We start from the raw sequence: 23,607 nt of genomic DNA on the forward strand, positions 1-23,607 counted from the left end.
TCTTATTGTTATGATAATTTGTTTGTAAAATTTATTTTAGATTTATTATAAACGTATCGTTGTTATCACGTATTAAAAATATCAATAAATTGTTTTTGTTATAGATTTATAAATGTTTTAGAATATATTTAAAAATAAGTAGGCAATAATTTTAAAAAGAATAATTATAAATAGTTGTAAAAAATAATTTAGAAAACATTTTCGTGTCATGATTTCAGACCAACTGATTGTCACTTAAAACAGGACAACAAAAAGAGAATTTGTTTATAATAAAATTTAAATGTTTACAATAAAATAATCTAAACATTCAAATTATTTGGTTGTTTATGGTGCAATGAGACCAATTTAGGAAATGCAATCAATTTGAATGATTTATATATTTTTTAAGCATCATTAAATATCTCCTACATGTTAACATTTGATCACCTACATGTGCTTAAGATTTGACTAGAGCGCATTTAAAAAAATCTATTCAGAGAAATTAAATATTTAACTTTAATGTATAAACAAACAAATTCTTAACTCCAAAATAGTCTTCTAAATAATTTAAACACAAATTATAGTAGTGTTAGGCCGACCATAAAATAATCTAAGTTCAGTGAATAATATGTGATTTAATTTACAATTGTGCCTTGCCTCCGATGTATGTCATAAATTCTTTGATGAAAAACAAATTTTTTTAAATTCGCTTTATATATTCTCATAAAATATATTCGATTTATGTACGTTTACATAATATGTACATTAGAGCGCTCCAAAAAAACTAAGTTTGGAATTTTTATTTTTGAAAATATTCTAATAAAACAATTGTATTACTTAAAATACATACGTAGTTACTTGAATATGAGTTTTTGTCCTTATAGAATAACGTAAACCTGTTCTCAGGTTTAATGCCTAAATTTTTTAAAGCTGAATTAATGGGAATGCAAACGGGTTTAAGTGAAATATGTCCAAATTGGCATGTTTTTAAAACATTGGGATCATTTTGACCCCAAGGCCGTTTAAGGGTTAATTTATTTTTTCACTATTATTGTAAATATCGGTTGTTAATAAATAAATTTCTTAAGTTTTATGATAATCTACCTAAAAATAGAAACAATTTCGACTAGTTTCCATCAAAAATTGCAAATATTAGAAAAATTGACCTTTGACCTTTAAAGTTTTTGGGTTAATGGCGTCCAAATTGCATGAAACTCTTGACTTTTATTTAGAAATATGTGGACTAATAAATTTACAAAAGGTTACATTTAATATACACAACAATATAATAAAAAGGCTAATTTTGGAAAATATTACATAAAATGGGTTTTTCTCGAAATCCGCTGAATTCAAATTGCAGGTACAGGCAAACTATAAGAGGTATTAACCTAATTTTACTGTTTTATTCTCTAATCTGTTGTCCATAAATTCCTATGAATTCCTATGAAAAATATTGAAATTTGTTTAACAAAAAACTAAAATTTGAATTTTGAAACGACCGTTAAAAATATCAAAATTTTTCGACCATAGCTGAGAACAGGTTTACGTTATTCTATAAGGACAAAATCTCATATTCAAGTAACTACAGATATATTTTAAGTAATACAATTGTTTTATTAGAATATTATCAAAAATATGTTTGTGTTTTTATCACATTTCGAATTCAAGTGCTCTAAGACACGATAATGGCATGGGGAATTTTTAATAACTTTTACATTTTTCAACCAATTTTTGTGTTTTTTATCTTTTTGTAACGATAATTCTGTGTACACTACGATTCTTTGACAATAAAATACAAAACAAATTGTTTAATGACAAAACTTTTGTGAAAACTGGAAAAATTGCATATTTTGCCCTTGTAAATGCATCTTCAAACTTCAGAGCCGTTGCGGCACCAGTTAACGTAATCATATTGACCTAATTTTTTGCACGACTTATTTTTATAACCCATAGAACAATTCTAGAGGGGGGACGGTCTAGGATATTTTTTTTCCTTCATACAAGCTTGGAGCACTCTAATGTACATACATATATATCACAAATTTCAAGACGTCATTATTTTAAGAGTTGTGGACATGTAACTCTTGTTCTTAAGGTATGTGCGCTGGGGTCAAGTGGACTGATCATCGGCAGTTGGTTTTGGCAGTTGCTTTTTGTATATAAGCTGAGTGATATTAAACGTTTATAATAGGCTTCGTCCCAAAGCAATATAAGTTTAATTACAAGCACTACAAGCTCTATTCGCGGGTTCATCTCAAACATTTTCAGTATTCAGACAATAGTTTGGAACCAAGGTTAACATGGACGGACATTTGCTCAGAAAATGATTCCAAGCCGATTGGTATACTTTAAGGTGGGGTAGAAAATGCCACTTCCACTGCATCAATAACAACCATTTTTTGCACGAAGAATAGTTTGGCAACACTGTGCAAGGTCAGGATTATATAAATTTACATTTGCCATTAGATGAGTCATGTCACGATTTAACGCTTACAAATAGGGAGTGAGATAAGTACTTACTACAATCGCATACGTTCATATGTTTGTGTTAAAAAAAAGTTCGAAACAATATGTCAAATTATTTTATTCCTAAACTCCAACTTAGTTTCAGTTCATTATTTGAATCTTATCATAAAATGAAATAAATTATCTATCATTAACCTACTTCATATTTTTATACTACTACCACTATACTTTTTTTATGCTAAGATTTTTTCACACTAAAAACTTCTGATAAAGAACATTAATCTTGTATAATTTCCCAGAATTTTTACCGTTTTAATGATGTGCCAAAAGTATTATCAGTATCATTGAATATATTTTTGTTTTAATACATATTTCCTAAAATCGATAGAAACTCAGTTTGAATTTAATTTTAAATTCTATTTTTAATACAAATACTACTTTTTTGTTTATTTCAGATGCCAAAATAATTTCAACAAAAGGCCATTGTATTGATGATAAATTAGGCGACGAAGAGTAAGTACCACTTTGACCACAATCTATGAAAACTTAAGGCGCCTTTGAGAAAAAAAAGAAAACACTTTTATATTTATGATCGCCATCGTTATGTTGTTTCTCAGGACATAAAACACAAGTGCCAGAATAATAATGACTTTTATCTTTCCAAGATTTTTTTTGTGTGTTTTCTTTAAGTAGTCAGAATTTTCTTAATTTAACTGCAGACAAAGGAAGTCTATGTTAAAAAACTGCAAACAATTGTTATGTCCTTATTGTTTCCTTTTGTGATTTTTTAATGGTGAAAATAAAAACAAATTCATATCATTTTCATAACATCTCTGGTCATGATTGTACCTGTTACAAAATCTTTTAAATTGTATTAGTTTTTTACTTTGTTTTCCAGGATATTGAAATTGAAAAATTGCACTTGTTGTTGTGTATGAAAAAATTTGATATTTTTCTACCAGTATTACTTTTTTTTTTTTGCTGAGATGTCTGTGCTCATAAATTGAAAATCTGTTATGGACCTCAATCTTTCAATTCTATGGTGTCTTGCATTGTTCTAGATTTAATGGTTTTTAGTCATGTATTAATGATTGACTATTGTTTCTTGGCTAGAAGACTCGGTAGCCTTATCTACCGTTATCGATTTTTCATTGTAACAAATAATTTCTTTATATTTTTTTCTAGAATTTTGCACACAAGTGTCAATAGATCAGTGAGTTGCTTCCTTTCTCTTGATTTGATGACTTTTGTATAGTTGTGTTATGCAGTCATTGTTCAAATGTTTCGTTATTTTGATAGGAATTTAAGAAATTTTATTATTTTTTTATTAGTGGGTGTTACACGACCACTTTGTCCATCATATGGTTTTAGAGATGGGAACAAGTGTTCAGACCACCATCAGCCATTGTTGTGGAATTGCATTTAAATGACTAGCTACTGTGAAATTATGTTCGCATCATTTAATAGGACATCCTCCCAGGAAACTCCTCAATTTGCCAAAGTGAAACAATGTCGCAAAATAACTTTCATGTTGTATTTATTGTGTTTTTTTTTTTTTTTTTTTTTTTTTTTTTTTGTGGTCCGTTAATGTGAGATTCTCGGTATAGTGCTCCATAAAGAAACGACATTGTACAAAATCTATAATAATTCTTAAGTTTATGTTATTTTCAATACAAGTTGTATGATATTCCGAAATAAATCCATCAGCTTTTTCAGGGGTTTGTTATGATTCCGGAATTCAATATTTTTAATCATATTTGGCATTTCCTGGAAAAGCGGTACATGAATTTTAAAATAGGTTTCCTATTTTAAAATTGTTTACAATACTGGTTATATAAGGCATTGCAATCTTAACCATTTTCGTATTTCCTTCTTATTGTCCCTTTGGAAAATATGAAAAACAATAAAAATTCAACCTGTTATTCCAAAACGATGCAAATTGTTTACGCTACACGTTTTGAATTGTCAAAACAAAAGTCAGTTAATGACTTTTACAAATCTTAAACAGCACTTGTTGTACACGAAGAAACAAATATTGTAATTGAAATCCAACCAAACAGGTCGCAACAGGATCGGCGCCATCTCCCACAAAGTTAAATCAGCATAAAGTCTATCGAAACTCACTCTACTACTACTACCTTTTTCTATTTCTACCCAAACAATAAAATTCTATTGTCACAAAGACAGCATGACAATATTTTCTTTTCTTTGGCAAAAAATAAATTTTGTAACCTCATTGTATCCTTTTTGCCTTTTCTTTCTTCTTCCTATTTTGTTGGTATTTCTAATCCAGGCGCTTGCTGACACGTAGAAGTTCAGGCAAAAATGTAAAATATTTGCAAAAATTACACAGGTTGTAAGAGGTACGTGCACTACGAATACGGAAAGAGCATAGAAAGACATGTCAATGTCAAGCAGCGAGTGTAATAAAGTGTGCAAGTGCGCATGCTCATTGCGTTATAAAGAAAGAAAAAGGTTTGAATTGTTTTATATTTTTTGTCATTCACACCAACCTGCTGGCAGAGCAGGGGTGCTGCAGTGCACCTTACACGATCTAAACGACCTTTTTAACCCCTAAATGTAAATGTTCAATTTTGAATTTTAAATTTTCATATTCTTTTCTTATTTGGAATGGCAAGTGCCATAAATGTATGTGGTGTTTGAGTTTTTAATATAAACAGGTTGAATTTCTCTATTGTCCTTTAAATTCCGGGTTCAATTTAATTGTTTACAACTTAAAACACCTACGGAGCGTAATAGCAGTGAATATTTCGTTTGTATTTCAGCTGTATTTTGTATTTTGAAAACATTTCAAAATTTATATTTCTAATTTGATTTCTCTTTGTTTCGTTAACATATACGGCCTTCGTGATAAAAGTTTTATTATATTTTATTTTGGCCTCGAAAAGTCATAAAATTTGTAATTATTTTGACATTGACTTCAAACACTTCAAACCGATCATCATGATCGTAATTGTTTTGCCGCTTCGAAATAATTATTTACTCTCTCTAACATTTAATCGTTTGCATATCCTTCAAAATAATTACCGCTTAATTTTAAATATTTGATGTTGTTTGGTATTTGAATTCAATAATTTTGACACCTTGAAATGGCCTTAAAATGGTCTTTCGTATCTTGAGGAAAGTGTGAAAATATATCTTGTATATTGAACAACATTTTATAGCTACATATACATATAGGATGGATTTTATTTATTACGTGCTACTCGTGAAGTGTTATTTATAATTAATTTCTTAGAAATTCTTTATAATGGTGAATATTTAACTGATTTTGTACTTTAAATACAAAACTTTATTTCATTTGCTCTCGTTAAGTTGTAAAATATATTATTATATATATTACATACAGTATTTTATGCCCTTTCAAACCGAATTTGTTAAAAATTGACTTTTAGGTATCTATTAAAAAAATGAATTTTTGATATGAAATAAGAGTGATCACAAATTTTAATCCTTTTGTCCCTAGAACTTCTGGGTTCACCAGAAAATGTACTTTCAGGTTTTTAATAAAATAATCGAATTTTAATATGAAATGAAAGTAATCACAGATTTTAATCCTTTTGCCCCTTGCACCTCTGGATTCGCCAGTAAATTGGCTTTTAGGTTTTTATCAAAAAAATCGAATTTTTATATGAAATGAAAGTGATCACAGATATTAATCCTTTTGCCCCTAGCACCTCTGGATTCGCCAGAAAATGGACTTTTAAGTTTTTATTAAAAAAATCGAATTTCGATATGAAATGAAAATGATCACAGATTTTAAGCCTTTTTTTGCCCCTTGAACCTCTGGATTCGCCAGTAAATGGACTTCTATGTTTTTATTAAAAAAATCGAATTTTTATATGAAATGAAAGTGATCACAGATTTTAATCCTTTTGCCCCTAGCACCTCTGGATTCGCCAGAAAATGGACTTCTAAGTTTTTATTAAAAAAATCGAATTTTTATATGAAATGAAAGTGATCACAGATTTTAATCCTTTTGCCCCTAGCACCTCTGGATTCGCCAGAAAATGGACTTTTAAGTTCTTATTAAAACAAAATCGAATTTTTATATGAAATGAAAATGATCACAGATTTTAATCTTTTTGCCATTAGCACCTCTGGATTCGCCAGAATATGGACTTTTAGGTTTTTATTAAAAAATCGAATTTTGATATGAAATGAAAGTGATCACAGATTTTAATCCTTTTGCCCCTAGCACCTCCGGATTCTCCAGAAAACGGACTTATAGATTTTTATTAAAAAAATCGAATTCTGGTATGAAATGAAAGTGATCACAGATTTTATTCCTTTTGCCTCTAGCACCTCTGGATTCGACAGAAAATGGACTTTTAGGTTTTTATTAAAAAAATAGAATTTTTATATGAAATGAAAGTGATCACAGATTTTAATCCTTTCGCCCCTAGCACCTCTGGATTCGCCAGAAAATGGACTTTTAAGTTTTTATTAAAAAAATCGAATTTCGATATGAAATGAAAATGATCACAGATTTTAAGCCTTTTGCCCCTTGCACCTCTGGATTCGCCAGTAAATGGACTTCTATGTTTTTATTAAAAAAATCGAATTTTTATATGAAATGAAAGTGATCACAGATTTTAATCCTTTTGCCCCTAGCACCTCTGGATTCGCCAGAAAATGGACTTCTAAGTTCTTATTAAAACAAAATCGAATTTTTTTATGAAATGAAAATGATCACAGATTTTAATCTTTTTGCCATTAGCACCTCTGGATTCGCCAGAATATGGACTTTTAGGTTTTTATTGAAAAAATCGAATTTTGATATGAAATGAAAGTGATCACAGATTTTAATCCTTTTGCCCCTAGCACCTCTGGATTCGCCAGAAAATGGACTTTTAAGTTTTTATTAAAAATTAGAATTTTGATATGAAATGAAAGTGATCACAGATGTTAATCCTTTTGCCCCTAGCATTTCTGGATTCGCCAGAAAATGGACTTTTAGGTTTTTATTAAAAAATCGAATTTTGGTATGAAATGAAAGTGATCACAGATTTTAATAATTTTGCCCCTAGCACCTCTGGATTGGCCAGAAAATGGACTTTAAGGTATGAAATGAAAACGATCACAGATTTTAATCCTTTTGCCCCTAGCACCTCTCGATTCGCCAGAAAATGGACTTTAAGATTTTTAGTAAAAAATCGAATTCTGGTATGAAAGTGATCACAGATTTTAATCCTTTTACCCCTAGCTCCTCTGGATTCGCCAAAAAATGGACTTTAAGATTTTTATTAAAAAAATCGAATTTTGATAAGAAATGAAAGTGATCACAGATCTTAATAATTTTGCCCCTAGCACCTCTGGATTGGCCAGAAAATGGACTTTAAGGTATGAAATGAAAACGATCACAGATTTTAATCCTTTTGCCCCTAGCACCTCTGGATTCGCCAGAAAATGATCTTTAAGATTTTTATTAAAAAAATCGAATTCTGGTATGAAATGAAAGTGATCACAGATTTTAATCCTTTTGCCCCTAGCACCTCTGGATTCGCTAGAAAATGGACTTTAAGATTTTTATTAAAAAAATCGAATTCTGGTATGAAATGAAAGTGATCACAGATTTTAATCCTTTTGCCAGTACCTCTGGATTCGCCAGAAAATGGACTTTTAGGTTTTGATTAAAAAATCGAATTTCGGTATGAAATGAAAACGATCACAGATTTTAATCCTTTTGCCCCTAGCACCTCTGGATTCGCCAGAAAATGGACTTTAAGATTTTTATTTAAAAAATCGAATTCTGGTACGAAATGAAAGTGATCACAGATTTTAATCCCTTTGCCCCTAGCACCTCTGGATTCGCCAAAAAATGGACTTTTAGATTTTTATTAAAAAAATCGAATTCTGGTATGAAATGAAAGTGATCACAGATTTTAATCCTTTTGCCCCTGGCACCTCTGGATTCGCCAGAAAATGGACTTTTAGGTTTTTATTAAAAAAATCGAATTCCGCTATCAAATGAAAATCAGCACAGATTTTAATCCTTTTGCCCCTAGCATCTCTGGATTCGCCAGAAAATGGACTTTTAGGATTTTATTAAAAAAAATCGAATTTTTATATGAAGTGAAAGTGATCATAGATTTTAATCCTTTTGCCCCTAGCACCCCCAGATTCTCCAGAAAATGGACTTTTAGATTTTTATTAAAAAAAAACGAATTCTGGTATGAAATGAAAGTGATCACAGATTTTAATCCTTTTGCCCCTAGCACCACTGGATTGGCCGGAAAATGGACTTTTAGATTTTTATTAAAAAAATCTAGATTCGCCAAAAATGGACTATTAGGTTTTTATTAAGATAATCGAATTTTGATATGAAATGAAAGTGATTTGAATTTTGATATGAAATGAAAGTAATCATAGATTTTAATCCTTTTACCCCTAGCAACTCTGAATTCGCCAGAAAATGGACTTTTAGGTTTTTATTAAAAAAATCGAAAATGGACTTTTAGATTTTATTAAAAAAATCTAATTCTGGTATGAAATGAAAGTGATCACAGATTTTTATCCTTTTGCCCCTAGCACCTCCGGATTCGCCAGAAAATGGACTTTTAGATTTTTATTAAAAAAGTCAATTTCTGGTATGAAATGAAAGTGATCAGAGATTTTAATCCTTTTGCCCCTAGCACCACTGGATTGGCCAGAAAATGGACTTTTAGGTTTTTATTAAAAAAATCGAATTTTTATATGAAGTGAAAGTGATCACAGATTTTAATCCTTTTGCCCCTAGCACCTCCGGATTCGCAGAAAAATGGACTTTTAGATTTTTATTAAAAAAATCGAATTCCAGTATGAAATGAAAGTGATCACAGATTTTAATTCTTTTGCCCCTAGCACCTCTGGATTCGCCAGAAAATTGACTTTTAGGTTTTTATTAAAAAATCGAATTCCGGTATGAAATGAAAGTGATCACAGATTTTAATCCTTTTGCCCCTATCACCTCCGGATTCGCCAGAAAATGGACTTTTAGATTTCTATTAAAAAAATCAATTTCTGGTATGAAATGAAAGTGATCACAGATTTTAATCCTTTTGCCCCTAGCACCTCTGGATTGGCCAGAAAATGGACCTTTAGGTTTTTATTAGAAAAATCGAATTCCGGTATGAAATTAAAAAGATTTGCTTAAATTGCACTTTTAGGCCCTAGTTATATTTTATAATGAAAAAGGTTTTTGTTAGCAGTAATATGTACATATACAGAAAATGTTGTAATATTAAATATCGAAGCATTTGTAACAATGATGAAAAAACGATCATTAAGCTAGTAAAGCACTTTAGGTTCAATATACTTTCGAGATAATCGTGCTGTTAATAAGGATAACGAAACCATATGTTAAAAAAACTCAAAGAAAATCTATATGCCACTGATGCGTCTGATTGTCTGACAGTATGTCTAACAAAAACACTTTAATGCTGGGAGTTGTACCTACATCCATCTTAAATCAAATTTGAAGTGTTTTTAGCCTCATTGTCAAGGCCGAAGAGGTTATGCTAATTATCGTTATGTATTTTATGTATATCTCCTATTTATAATTTGTCTCAAAACCTCTTTTGGACCTTTCTCTTTTTTGGTCATATTGGATTTAGAATCTGAACTATACTGAACTAATCAAACCCACAATTGTGCAATTGCAGACAATAGTGACATTTTAAAAAGTTTATTTGTTGCTTTTCTTTTCAGAGACTGTTAAAAATTGCCATTAAATTTCTAATGTCATCAATTGTCAACCTGTTTTTATTTAAAAATTTCGTATTGTCTAGTTTGATCTTTTTGGCCACTTAATTTCACACGGTCTCAGTTCTAATCTTTTTGATTTAAGAAGAATTTGATAATTTTATTTTAGACTTATTTATCATTTGCCATTATTCTATGTGGGCTAAAAATAACAGAACAAAAAGAAATAGAAATTAATTTGCGGCTCACTTTTATTATTGTTTTCTTTTCATATTATTTTTTGGTTGGTCTTAAAAAAAATATTCTCATAACGTACAAAGATGTCTTTCTAGGAAACACCAAATCATTAGTTGCTGCAAGTAACAAAATAAAAACAAAAATCTTTAACTTTTTCACTTGTGTTTTGTTGACAATTATTTAAGAAGTTGCCGAACTCTAACTGGCTAACAGACCGACCACACACGCACCTTTATGTAGGATTTGTGGCATAAGATGTCGACGTCAAAGTCTGCCACACAATTGCAATTGTTGCATGTTCATTGCCGCAGGATCACTTGATCACCACTAGAGACTCGAAAGGAATTGTTGAACATGACTTTGTGATTTTGATGCCAAAATTTTGAGTTTTATGCCACAGTCAGTGATTGTGGATTCATTATGAAAATATTATTTTATTTATTTACTCTTTGTATATGATCTTTAATTTTTTTTCTTAATTGTTCATTTAGGTTTTTATTGTACAAATCTAACAAAAACAAATCCTTTTTACGCATAAATCTCTTTTACTTAAGGATCCTATAAACAAATTTTGTGTCTTTTATGATTAATGGTTAAATTATTGAATGTTTACAATATTTTATTTATTTAAAGTAAATGATTTTGTAAGAAAAACATTACTTGAAATGAAGTAGAAATTAATGAATTTTTTATAATGAAACATGTGTGGCAACTAGACAACCACCAACCTCAAACAACTTGTGGGGATTTTTGACTATGAGAAAATAAAAAAAATCCTTTTACTGCTTTAAAACTTGGCATGGGTCTTGTTTATGTCTCGTTTAGGTTTACTTGACAATTGAGTGGAATCCTTGTAAAAAGTCTAGTCTAAACAAATCAATTACATCAATGTTCTGTTAAAGGAACCAATTTTATATGAATGTAAAAAAACTAAAGCAGATTTCAACAAGTGCTACAATGTGACGCGCCTTGACCCAAACAATATAATTGTTGTTATTTGAGATTTAGCACTACATACATTCAAACATGATTATAAAATAAACAACAAGGATAATTATCATCATCGTCATGATCATTATATTCAGCCTTAATATTCTCATAGCTGAATGAATTTCATTAAACCCAAAATATTCTTTCTTGAGTTTTTGTTTTTTTTTTATGGAAATTTGATCTTAGTATACTTGAAAATATTATGGAAGAATGTTACTAAGATGCAGAATTTATACCAGCACCAACAACATCATAAATTTTACCACATACCGCATTAACCCACACACACACAATAACACATAAAAAAATCACTATTAAAGGATCTTCTCTGCCATGGTCCCGTTTTTGTATGCTTGTAGGTTGAGAGGCAATACTTTGAAGGCAGTAAAAAATATCCTCTTTCATTGTGATTAACTGTTATTTTGTCCAATTATGTAAACAATTTAAACTGTCAGTAAAAAATGACAAACACAACAATAACAACAACAATGTTTTTTTCGAGAGTTAGCGGCTTCTGTTTTCCAGATTTTCGAAAGGTTTTCTTAGAATATCAATCGGTAGTTAATTTAATGTTTATACTATAATATTCTGCCTTGTTATATTCGCTTGGGTCCTTGGAACATGCAACATATGTTGCAAGTTTTGTTTTTTATTAGCTTTAATGATCGATCTGCTACATATAATAACTATATCGATTTCACTTTGCGCTATTAAATCTTAAATCTGTTGTTTGTTAAATCATGAGGAAAAATTTCACAGATGTGATTTATATTATGCTTGTATATTATTTTTGTGAACTTGATTAACACGATAATTTTGCGAAAAATGTTTTAATTGGTTTAATAATAGCTCAATTGAAATGAACATATTATAATAAACATATAATTTTTGGACGTTGTAAATAACTTCTTGAGCAAAAATATCACAAAAGCTATAACAATTAAAACTGGCGCAGGAATTTTCAGTGATAATCGTCTTTCAGGAGGAAATTTAAACCATTGATTTGAAAGTCTTTTTTACATGTTAGACTTTGTAAACCACTTCTTATTAATCACAAATCATAATGAATGTAAAAAATCTCGAGAGTTGAAGCAGGTTGACAATGGGCAAAATCGGTTCACTATTTCACCTGACCACCATACAAATGGTCCCCCAGAATATAGTTTTAACAGTCATTTCTGGCTTAAAAATTCCAGTATGGTAATGAAATTCGACCTAATCAAATTCAAGTCATGAGCGATTGTAATAGTCTTTATTACGACTTATGATTCGATAGTGGGTATATGAGATTTTTAAAGTCTTTATTTTCTTCTTTATCCCACTTAGAGCTACGCTCATTAAGTAATATATACATATGTATATGTATTTGGTTCACACATTTAACTGAGATTGATTTTCTCTTATCTTACTACACTTGTTCACTTCTAATTGGTTCCTTTCTTTTCTCTGATTTCCTTCTATTTTTAACAGGTTCCTGTTGGATTTTCTCCTTACAGGTTATTTTGTTTTAAATTCTACTTCCCCTACTTGGCTTAGGTATCACTTGTTCCTCTTTGCACCTACAAGTGTATTAGTGTATCTATGTTGAGCCAGCTGGAGAAATCTGAAGAAAATCTTTTTTTCTTTATTTCGCTTTCTTTTCTCTTTTCCTTTGTGTGTGCAAGTGGTTTTAGTTTGATTTGTTTTCTTCTTAGACTCAAAAAATGTACCTGTCGTCTCTTGTTTGTTTTTTCGATTTTTTCCTACTTGTATTTTACAAATTAACACAAATTTTTGTTGTTGTTGTTGTTGTTGTTATTGTTGTGATTTTCACACTTGTAGTCACATGTTTCTAACTTCTTTACAATTCTATGTGTAGTTTGCAGGAATATCGACAGAGGGCGCATATGTTAAACTTTTTAAAACCAAAAAAATGCTTATAAAATTATGGTCCCATTTCAAAGTGATGGTTTTAGCTATTAAAAATAAACTCTACTTTTGATTACGATGAAGAAAAAACTTATCTGATCTTAAATAAAAACTTTTCAGAATAACATTTATCGCATCGAATCGTCCACGCAATTGAAACAACAGATTCTCGTAGTACCGAAATATTGTATCTTGATTTTGATCGGATATCAGGCTAAAACTGACGCTTTAGAGACTAAAATGGTTCATAAAGGTGAATTATGTTATTTTTCTTTCATTTAAGAGCATTAGGTCCAACGCCGTAAGAATATATGTATATTGTATCCATTGTCGGCTTAAATCTAAGTGATATCCATATAATTATACCATGACTGTAAGTGTCAGTCGGCAAATTCTTTGTAATTAGTCCAACTCTTTTAAAATTTGCAAAATCACTGTTACAAAAATTAAATGTATGTACATAAATATAATGCAAAAATCTCAACATTGTCGGCTTGATCATAGTTTTGGCACTCTTTTTTTAACAAATATTTAAATTATCTATTGTCCTAAAAAGAATTTGAAAAAAGACTTATTCTTGCTTTGAGAAATGACCGCCTATTTAAACTTCTCTTTCTTTAGACTTTGAAAATCCTTGTTCAGTTAACACCACTACCACTAATTATAATTAATGATTTTTAACTGCACTAAGTAACCATACACTCATATGAGCGCTGTTTCTCAGCTGACTGTCTTTAAACTGTTGCAAATTATTGTTGACCACTAAACCATTGTAGTTCGTACATTCGGTCATGCTTTGAATGTCTTCCATTCAAATGTCAAACTAATGAATTTCATTTGCGTTTTTCGTTTTCCTTTACCCTAGAGAGGAAAATCGACCATTTGTGTGTTTGTGTGAGTTCATCTTTATGGTGGGAATTGAAATCATAAAATTGATTAAACATGGTCTACATGATTAAGCAACATTTTAATTTTTGCTTCAAGAATGACCGTTACATTTATTGTCGAAACATAAATTTTGCTTTCTTTACAAAATATTTTTTTAAACAAAAACTTTATTTTTTATTCTTAAATTTTTTTGTTAAATATACTCCCGGGACTTGAGATTTTGCAGGTCAATTCGAAAGGTTTTAAATGCAAAAATAGAGTGTGAGAATTTTCAATATTTTTTTGCCAATTCATTTGAGAAAGTTAGAAAATTTCATATCGCTTCTAAGAAATTTTTTAAAAATCATAATTATACTATAGAGAATTTGTTATTTAAAATCTATTAATATATTTTGGTATTTATATATATTGGATAAGATATTGGGAATATTCTTCGAATTTTGTTCTGATCTTAGCTGTCTGGTTAGTATATATAAACAATGTAGCGATAGCTTGGCCTCAATTAAAAGAGACCATTTCGGGAAAAACGACTTAAAATGTATTTCTTCATCATCATCATCACTTTACATCATCATCTTTTTTTGCAAAATTTCTTCTTTTATTTCACATTCGTAAGTAATTTTACTTTGTATATGGCCTCCGGTAGGTTAGTGGTTAGTGTTCTAGTTTGGTAGACCGGAGGTGGTGGGTTCGATTCCCACCAGTGGCACTGGTTGAGGAGCGCACAACAGGCCCGATTGAGACCTAGGTGTATTTCTTTGGATTTTATGTGTATACATCCTCCTTTCAAACTAACTAACTATATAAGAATTTTGATTTATTTCGGTATTGGTGTTTGAGCGCTATCGGTATTTTTGGTTTCTCGCTTTGAAGGGTAACGATAGTACTAAAAAATATTTTAGTTGAAATTTCAATATAATTTAAATAATTAACAAGTAAGAGTGTTACATCCGGCTATGCAGAATATTTAGGGTCACTTCCGAAATTGAAAAAAGTAAATTTCTAAGGTAGTCCTATATAACAGACACTGACAATTATTCTAATGAACGTTAGGGTGATTTTCGGAAAAAGGCATTCAATGTAGGATTGGGTTAATTATGGACCAGGATTTCCATTATTTAAAAAAGTAATTATTTTTTTAATTCTGTCACATACATAGAACTTAGTAGAGAAGTTTCGGTTAATATAAATCTGAATTATTTTGTATTTCAGTGTAAAACTGGCACTTTAAAGCATCTTTGAGAAAATGAGCTTACATAAGAGTTGGGGTCAGTACGGATTCGGAATGTTTTATAACCACCATCAAGTCATATAACACGAGATCTATTATAAGCCGATCTCGTTTAAATTACAAAAGTATCCATTTTTTAAAACAATAATTTTGTCCAATTCTTAAAAGCGTAAACTGACATGAACCGAACCTTATAAGATTTTTAAGACAGATTTCTCATACATAAATTTTGGTTAAATCTACTAGCTATTTGTACCCCACACCACTATTGTGCTGATGTTTGTAACACCCAAAAATATTGGTCCCCACCTTAAAATGTACCTATCGGCTCAGAATCATTTTCTGAGTCGATTTAGCTATATCCGTCCGTCTGTCTGTGTGTCCATGTAAACCTTGTGCACACGTTACAGGTCGCAATTTTCAAGATAATTTGATGAAATTTGGCACATACTATTTGGACGATCGCTATTGAAAATGGTTAAAATCCGTCCATTATTTCTCCTTGCCCCCATACAACGGTACCCCCCGAATCGGTCCTTTAGGCTCATAATTACGATTAATGTTTTATAATGTCAACAAAAATCAGCAAAAATTTGTTTTAGGGATAATTAATCACAATACTAATTTTATAGTGATCGGGCCTCATTTGACCCTAACCCCCATACGAACTCCGTTTCAGAAAATGACTTATTGGTCAAAATTAACTTATAATTACTAACAAAACGATTAAAATTTACATAAATGACTTGGAAGTAGATGTAAATTTATCTACCAAAATTTATAAGGATAGGCCCATTTGCTCCTACTCATCTATGAGCTCTTTTGTAGAAAATCTCTTTTTTGTCAATAATAAATAAAAATATTCTACAATAAATCAAATTAAATGTATTATTTTTTAAAAAATAATCCACAATTTAAACATACTGACTGGTGTAGGGTATCATATGGTCGGCAATGTTTGACTACAAATTCATACTTGTTTAAGTTAGTGATAATAACTCTTTTAAAATTTTGTAGATAGATTTCAATTCTTCAGCCCATAATTGGGTATATGGAAAATTATGAGCTGATCCTCGTAAAACTTAACAAAAGGATTTTGGTATCTGTTCTTATAGTTAGTTTTAAGCTAGTAATCAATTATGAGCTGATCATCATTCAATTTTATAGAAAGCTTTCCATTCATTTAAAACACGTTTGTGTAGAATTTCAAATTATGGACCGATACTCATAAAATTTTGCAGAGAGGTTATGATTTATATAAAACATGACTATGTCCAATTTAATCGCTATACTTTAATTTTTCAAACAGTTATGACTGTTATAACTGTTTTCTAGGGGCCATTTGTAGGCTAATACGTGGACCAATATTGCCCATTTTTAATATCTATGGGAAATATTAGTCTCTTTTTGTTAGTTCCTTCATATCTATTCTTAACGTGCTTTGAACTGAGAGTCAAGCATGGCTAGATCTTTTTAGAATTTAATAGGGACTAGATTATAGATCTATATTGGATAGGAAATATAATATAAAAGTAATAATAAATGTAGCTATTTAGGAATATTCCTCTAAACAAACAATCCAACAATCTCTAAATACACTGCAAAATAATGTAGGGTATGTCGTTTTAAATTTAATGAGATCAAAGAACTAGAGTTTGTTTTACTTGAAGAACATGTAAAGATTATGTAAAACATTTGTGCAACATTTATTTTGTAATGCAAAATACTAAAGGTTTCTTCTACATTATCACCTCAAGGGACAAATTGGTATTTCTAAAGTTGTTTACATTTAAAGTCTTTCAGGAAATAGTTAAATAAATAATAAAAAACGCATAATTATTTGCAATGTATAGAGTAGAAGTAGTATTTTATAGATAGAAACATTGTCACAAAGAATTTAAAAAACAGAAAATAAAACATTTCCGGGAATAGTTTTTAATACTTATTGCAGAATGAAATAAATTTGCATAAACATACACAATGCATGTTCGTAGATAAGAACCTTTCAGGGAATAGAAGCGGGGACAGACAGAAATTGACAATGTTTTATTTTCTATTTAGAAATATAAGAAAACATTTGTATAAACAAAAAATAACATAAAATAAGAAGTATTATAATGAAGTTATAAAGAGAGTATTTAAATGTTCTATTGTATAATCATTGGTAGACAAATAGACCAAAACAACAAATACAGATAGACTCACTGACAATAGGGACGATCAAGATGATCTTGTATGTCAACAAAAGATATTTTCGCACATTTAAATGCAAAAGTGACATAAAATGAGTGCAGTGCAAAAAAGTATTTGACGTTAAAACATACATGTGATTAGATTTTCTAGGGAAAGAGGTCAAATTGTCTGTTCAGGTCTTTTACTTGTAATGATTATATTAAATATTCAAATCTAGTTAAGACGACAAAACATTTCTTTACAATATTTTCTTTTTGCTATTGCCTAAGCCCTCTTTAACTTGAAAATGTTTCAATTTTCCAAAAACAGGAACAAAATCCTAAAACGAATATTTCAAATATTTATTTAGTTAATAGAGATCAAGATAAAGATTTCCTATCTCGGTTGAAAGATAAATGTCAGTGTGTGTGTCCTTTGAAGAAAAAAAATCAATCACACATGCAGATATTTTAACACAGCAATAACTCCCACTAAGAAAAATATTATTTTGACTTAACCAACTGAGTAAGTAAGATGTCCTTAGAAAAGAATGCGCGCGTAACTTGGAATGCAAGTGAGCGAGCAAAATTTGTTTAATCCCTTTTTACTTTTTTTGCTTAGCATGAGTTCTTCCTTCCTACACTACGGGTATAGATGATATGATATCTTTTAGGTCTAAGGTTTTTGTTTTTCTTTTAACTCATGCGTATCTCTGGTTTATTGGAAGACGTAGATATATGAAAATCACTTATTAGTTATTAGTTTCCTATTGTTTTAAGATCTTTTTTGCAGATACATATATGGTTATATGATTTACTTTTTTATTTTTTTAGTTTTTCTTTTATAATTTGTTACCATAACTAAATGAAGTTGTACTTAATGGTCATATAGAGAAAAACTTATTTCCTACGAAGTTCATATGAGAAGTTTTAAGACATCTTATTTGGTTAACTGAGGAACTTTTACAGCATCAAGAATCTCGGTATTTATAAACTATGAATTTTATGTCAAATAATTCGATATAGTCTCTAATGAAAACATTCGACCGGAAATCAAAATAACGGATGCCCTAGAGTTGAATACCCAGCATAAACTGGCATTGAAATTTAAAGAGTTAAAAGTAATTAATTTTGACAAATATGAAATTGAAAAGTTGTTTTGGTTTACGCACAAAAGTAATACTCACTCAGATTACGAACCGATGCATCATGTTTGTTAGTTCGCTGCTCAGTTAATTTATTGTCAGTCAAATAATGGTTACATAATATTTTCTGTCTGTGAGTGTAAAAAAATTAAACAGTTAAAATCAAAATAAACTACTTATGTATCTGTAAGTCATTCTACGTAAGTCATTATAAGAGTACTTAAAAGTAATGCATAATTTATGTGGTAATCATTGCAAAGTAAGAGGTAATATAAGTATCTTTTCCTAGGCAAAGGTCAAAGTAATGAATTGTTTATCGATTGAAAGAAAACAAATTGACATTGAACTTTTAAAATATCCCTCGTACCATACTCTTAGTTTATTGATTTAGTCGCAAAACCAACTTAAAAAAGAACATCAAACATTCTCATATCCTAAGTATTTGTGCATAAATACTTAGGCCAACACACACTCACACAGTAAAGGTCTTTACTGATACTAATGATTTAATCCTTTTTTCGTATGATGAAAAAGCAATTCTTTAAAAAGCGGGTAAAGTATGAATGTTACAGTGTGTGTTTCATCTAAAGAAAGATTTTATCTCTCATAATTTAACTTTAACAAATCGCCCACTCTTTCATCGCATGAAAGAAACTCTTTCTCTCTCAATGTTTGTTGCAATCAGTGTTTCTGTATTAATTTTAATCTTTATTTTTCTTGTTTTTAGGAAGTAAAAAATAATATTGAGTTTTATCAGTATAGTTCGTTAGGGATGAACAGTTTGAGTTCCAGATAAGATTTTTTTATTTGTAGTAGGTATTTTTCTTAAAGAACCATTAATATTTTTTTAATATTTTCATTGATGTTTTTTTTTAAATTTTTATGCGCAAAATAATCTGTTAAATGGTGTTAGTTAATCACTCATTCTTTCATTCAGTCAAACGTTTATTTGATGTTTGGTTTATTTTTTAAGAGATAAGAAGTCGAGAAGAAGTATGTCGTCTTCTGTTTGTCTTGTTGCATGTGGCAGGCATATAAACTGTATTTGTTCATCGATAGTTGAACGAAAATCTATAAAAATATAATATTTTTATGTTTATATTTCAATATCAGTAATAGAAAATTTGTAATAAAATTTTAAAGAGATAGATGTCAAAAATAGACCGCCATTGCATGTATACATGCTCTTTAAAAGAAATTTAAGCAGAAGTTTAACACATTTCAAAATAATTGATATAAATTTAAAAACGAGTGCGTTTTTTTAAACAGCCGCATCGAATCGTTGAAAGTACCAAGCGAACTTGTCATTTTAGCGGCATCTGTAAAATATATAAGTTAATATATATGAAATCACCCTTGGCTAATTAAGCGATTACAAATGAAATCATACAAATTTACCATAAAAACAAGTTGAAGCGCTATATCTTCTGAATCCTAAATACCGTCCACCAACAAGTTAAAATTTTTACATACATCGGCTTAAGTTTAATTTCTGTAGCGATGATGCTATGATTTAGTAATTTTTTTTATTTTGTTAAATCGAATATAAAATTACAGTAATTGATTTTCGGATATGCCCAAAAATTTAGAAGAATGGATTTTATATTACTAAACCACATTTCACGGTATTAAGTGATTTCAGAAGAGAATCTTATGTGGATGCTACGACTTATTGAGGACCTATCAGGAAATAAATTGATTCATCGGTAATACACACGGAATGACAAACTTATATACTCTCTACAACCACTGATAGTGGTATAATAAGATTGGTCTGCAATCAAAAACTCATAAAAAATTATAGAAATGAAAAGATTAATACAAAAACTTACAATCCTTGTTTCCTTGACCTCACTCCAAAATATTTTTTCCAAAATAAATTTCTTTAATGTCATTATATATTTATAACATTTGCTATCGAGCTTTCATTCAATATAAGGAACCAGATTTGGGACCAGTTATAAGCAATTTTTTCATGACATAAAAAACATAAAAACTGTTTATAAAAGAGTATATTCTTAAGAAAAAAAATGCCCCACCCTCTCCTCAAACATTTTTCTTTCGAAAATATGAGCAACTAAAAGTTTCAAAATTTGGTTTTAAAAGACCAAAATTGCTGACAAAGAACTAAAACAACTTATTTGTTCTTTTTTCTGTTTTCACTATTAAAATATCCTTCTTCTGGCAAAGGATCTATTTTAATCTTAGCATTTAGATCTAAACTAAGCCAGACTAATATTTAATTAGTTGCTTGTGCAAAACAACCAACTGATGCAGAGATTAAAAAATATTATCTATCAGTTAGTTTTGGCAAGATGAACAACAACGTACGTTTCATCGTAAGTGTAGAGTTACAGTTAAAAGTAGCGGCTTTAACCTTAAAGGATTTCTGCTGCACAATGTAATTATCCTTTTTTTTCTAGTTTTTTTTTCGAAAAGACTTTGAAAATGAAATAGAATTGCATAGTTTATTCCTTAAAAAATATTTTTGTGTGCTGATGTATTTTGCTAAGATTTGTGGTTTAATCTGAAATCTTTGTTCATTTGTAGTTTTTGCAAATCATTCTTTACATGTCCTTTTTGCATTTTTATGGTTTTAACTAAAAATGAGCAAAAATAAACCTAATGGATGAAGGAACGAAAGGAACTGCTGCTGTTATTTTGTTGTTTGTTAAATAATAAAGATTTTTAATGAAAGAGTTTCAAATTTCTATACTAGATGTATGTATGCATTGGAACTTGTTTGCTAGAAATAGGAATTTATTTTTTTTTCTTCTCAGATGTATTTATATCTTTAATAGAGTAAATCCTAGTTTTCATATATTTTAGCATGTATGTGTGTATGGAAATTTAGTATGCAAAACATTTAATAACTTTCAGCTGCCAGAAAAGCAAACAAGTTAAAAAAATCTAAGTTGACCAACCACAATTTTAATTTTATTTATTTTTTGCTTTAATAATCATTAACACCATCTCAAATGACACAGCAAAATAGCACAGGAACACAAGGACAGAGATGATGAAAAATATTTCCATAACATACTATTTTGTAATAAATAAATTACTCTCATAGCTCTTGCATGAATTATACACTAAACTGACCATTTTGCATTAATCTTCTTTAAGCTCTGAAATGACAGCCCAACAGTCACATTGACCATCAACAATCTCCAGCATTAGTTTGGCAGAAATACGGGAATAGAAGAATAGAATCTCAGTAGATTGAATGAATTTATGTCTGGTTGGTCAACATTTATGATGTGTGATGTAATGTTGTCACTTTGACATTTATTTCTTTGTTTGTTTATTTACAACTTTGAAAAATTATAAAATGATAATAATGATAACTAGGACAACGAACACGACGACATTTCTTTGGGTGACTGAGTTTTGCAAAGGAAAACAGGACAACGTTTAAAAAATCTCAAGAAAACTTTCTAATCAGGGGTTGTCCAGCTAGAAAGGATCATTTCATTTTACTATGTGAATTATTATGATGAGGAGAATGATGATGCTTTAGCTACTTCCATTACTAAAAAAACAGACAGATTTAAAACAAAACCAGTATCAAAGTTCGTTTAGATTTTTTTTGCTTCCTTGGCTAAAGTTCATACGCCCCTCAAATAAATCAGATAAAAATACATAACGCACGCACCACATACTGATAGAAGATACTCAGGCATTTACTTACACTAACACAAACTTACATACACATGCCAACTTTAATGTGGAAGATCTGCAAAATGTTGTAACCACCACAATTTGGAATCATTTCTTGCTGCAGTAAGTGAATGATTATATTACATCTGCTGTTTTCAATAACGACTCGTTCCTGAATTATACAAAATAAAAGTAGAAAATTGTAAATCCTGTCTATGATTTTATAATGAATTTTTCATATTCCTGTATTTTTATGTTGTCGTTTTTTTTTTTGTCATTTTCTGTCAGTCCGTTATAGTGTTTGTATGTATCGTTGTGTCTCTCGATCCATCCATCTACATCAACATGTTGTAATATGCAAATTACGAGGTATGTGTGTGTGTATGTTTCGTAAACAAGGATCTAATAATTATTATGCATTCATCAGGATACCCTGAATTTATCCTGCTAAAGAGATTCATTTATTTTAAAAACACACAGCTCACAGAAATTGTAATAAACCAGTTTCTAATTTATAAATGTTGTAACGTTTTACAGTGAGGTTTTTCCAAATGCAAAAACAAAAAAAACTTGATTTTAATTTTGTTCAGTTTTATTTATTTTTTTTTTTTTGTAATTAATGAATGTTTTAGCTAGAAAGCTTTTAAAAAACTATTTTCAAAAATGTTATTAAATTTTTTAGGATTAGTTTTACTATTTTTATAATGTAACGATTTTTTTCCTTGAGAATAAAAAGGTTTTTTTGGGAGGATTTTATATGATTTTTTTTTTTTTTTTGAAATATTAACTTAATATTTCCACTTTTCCACTTTGAAAATCGTAACTATATTTGGCACTTTGTAGTAAAATCTTTTTTTTTTCTATATGTGTTTATTTGCCCAGAAAAAATACATTGTTAAAAAGTTCAAAAACTAAAAAAACTTCTTCTCAATACTTATTCATTAGCATTTTCACTCATTATTAAGAAACCAAAATATGAAAATTCTAGTTTTTAAGTCGTATCAGGCGCAGATCCACGGAGAGTTAGAAAAATAATGTTGTAGAAAAACTGAGTCGATAAAGGCATGTCCGACTATCTGGCTGGCTGTCCAAGGTACTGGCCAGATTTTCAATAAATTTAGATGAAGTTAAGACCAAACGTATTGGCATCTAACTATTTGATGTTTTTTTTTTGTCCAAATTACGTCAAATAAACTATTTATTATCTCTCCAAATATTGACAGAAATA

General features: G+C 29.6%; 1 protein-coding gene across 2 annotated transcripts in view; it reads left to right on the forward strand.

Annotated features, from left to right (window-relative positions):
- LOC111690485 (M-phase inducer phosphatase) overlaps positions 1-23,607 on the forward strand; it is a 163,463-nt gene that overhangs the window by 32,343 nt on the left and 107,513 nt on the right. For both annotated transcript variants that reach the window (XM_046949179.1, XM_023452971.2), the window contains exon 3: positions 2,901-2,958. In XM_046949179.1, the coding sequence (XP_046805135.1) occupies positions 2,901-2,958 (58 nt within the window). The remainder of the gene's footprint in view (positions 1-2,900; positions 2,959-23,607) is intronic.

The sequence above is a fragment of the Lucilia cuprina genome, chromosome 4 (genome assembly GCF_022045245.1).
Source record: "Lucilia cuprina isolate Lc7/37 chromosome 4, ASM2204524v1, whole genome shotgun sequence".
Classification (NCBI taxonomy): domain Eukaryota; kingdom Metazoa; phylum Arthropoda; class Insecta; order Diptera; family Calliphoridae; genus Lucilia; species Lucilia cuprina.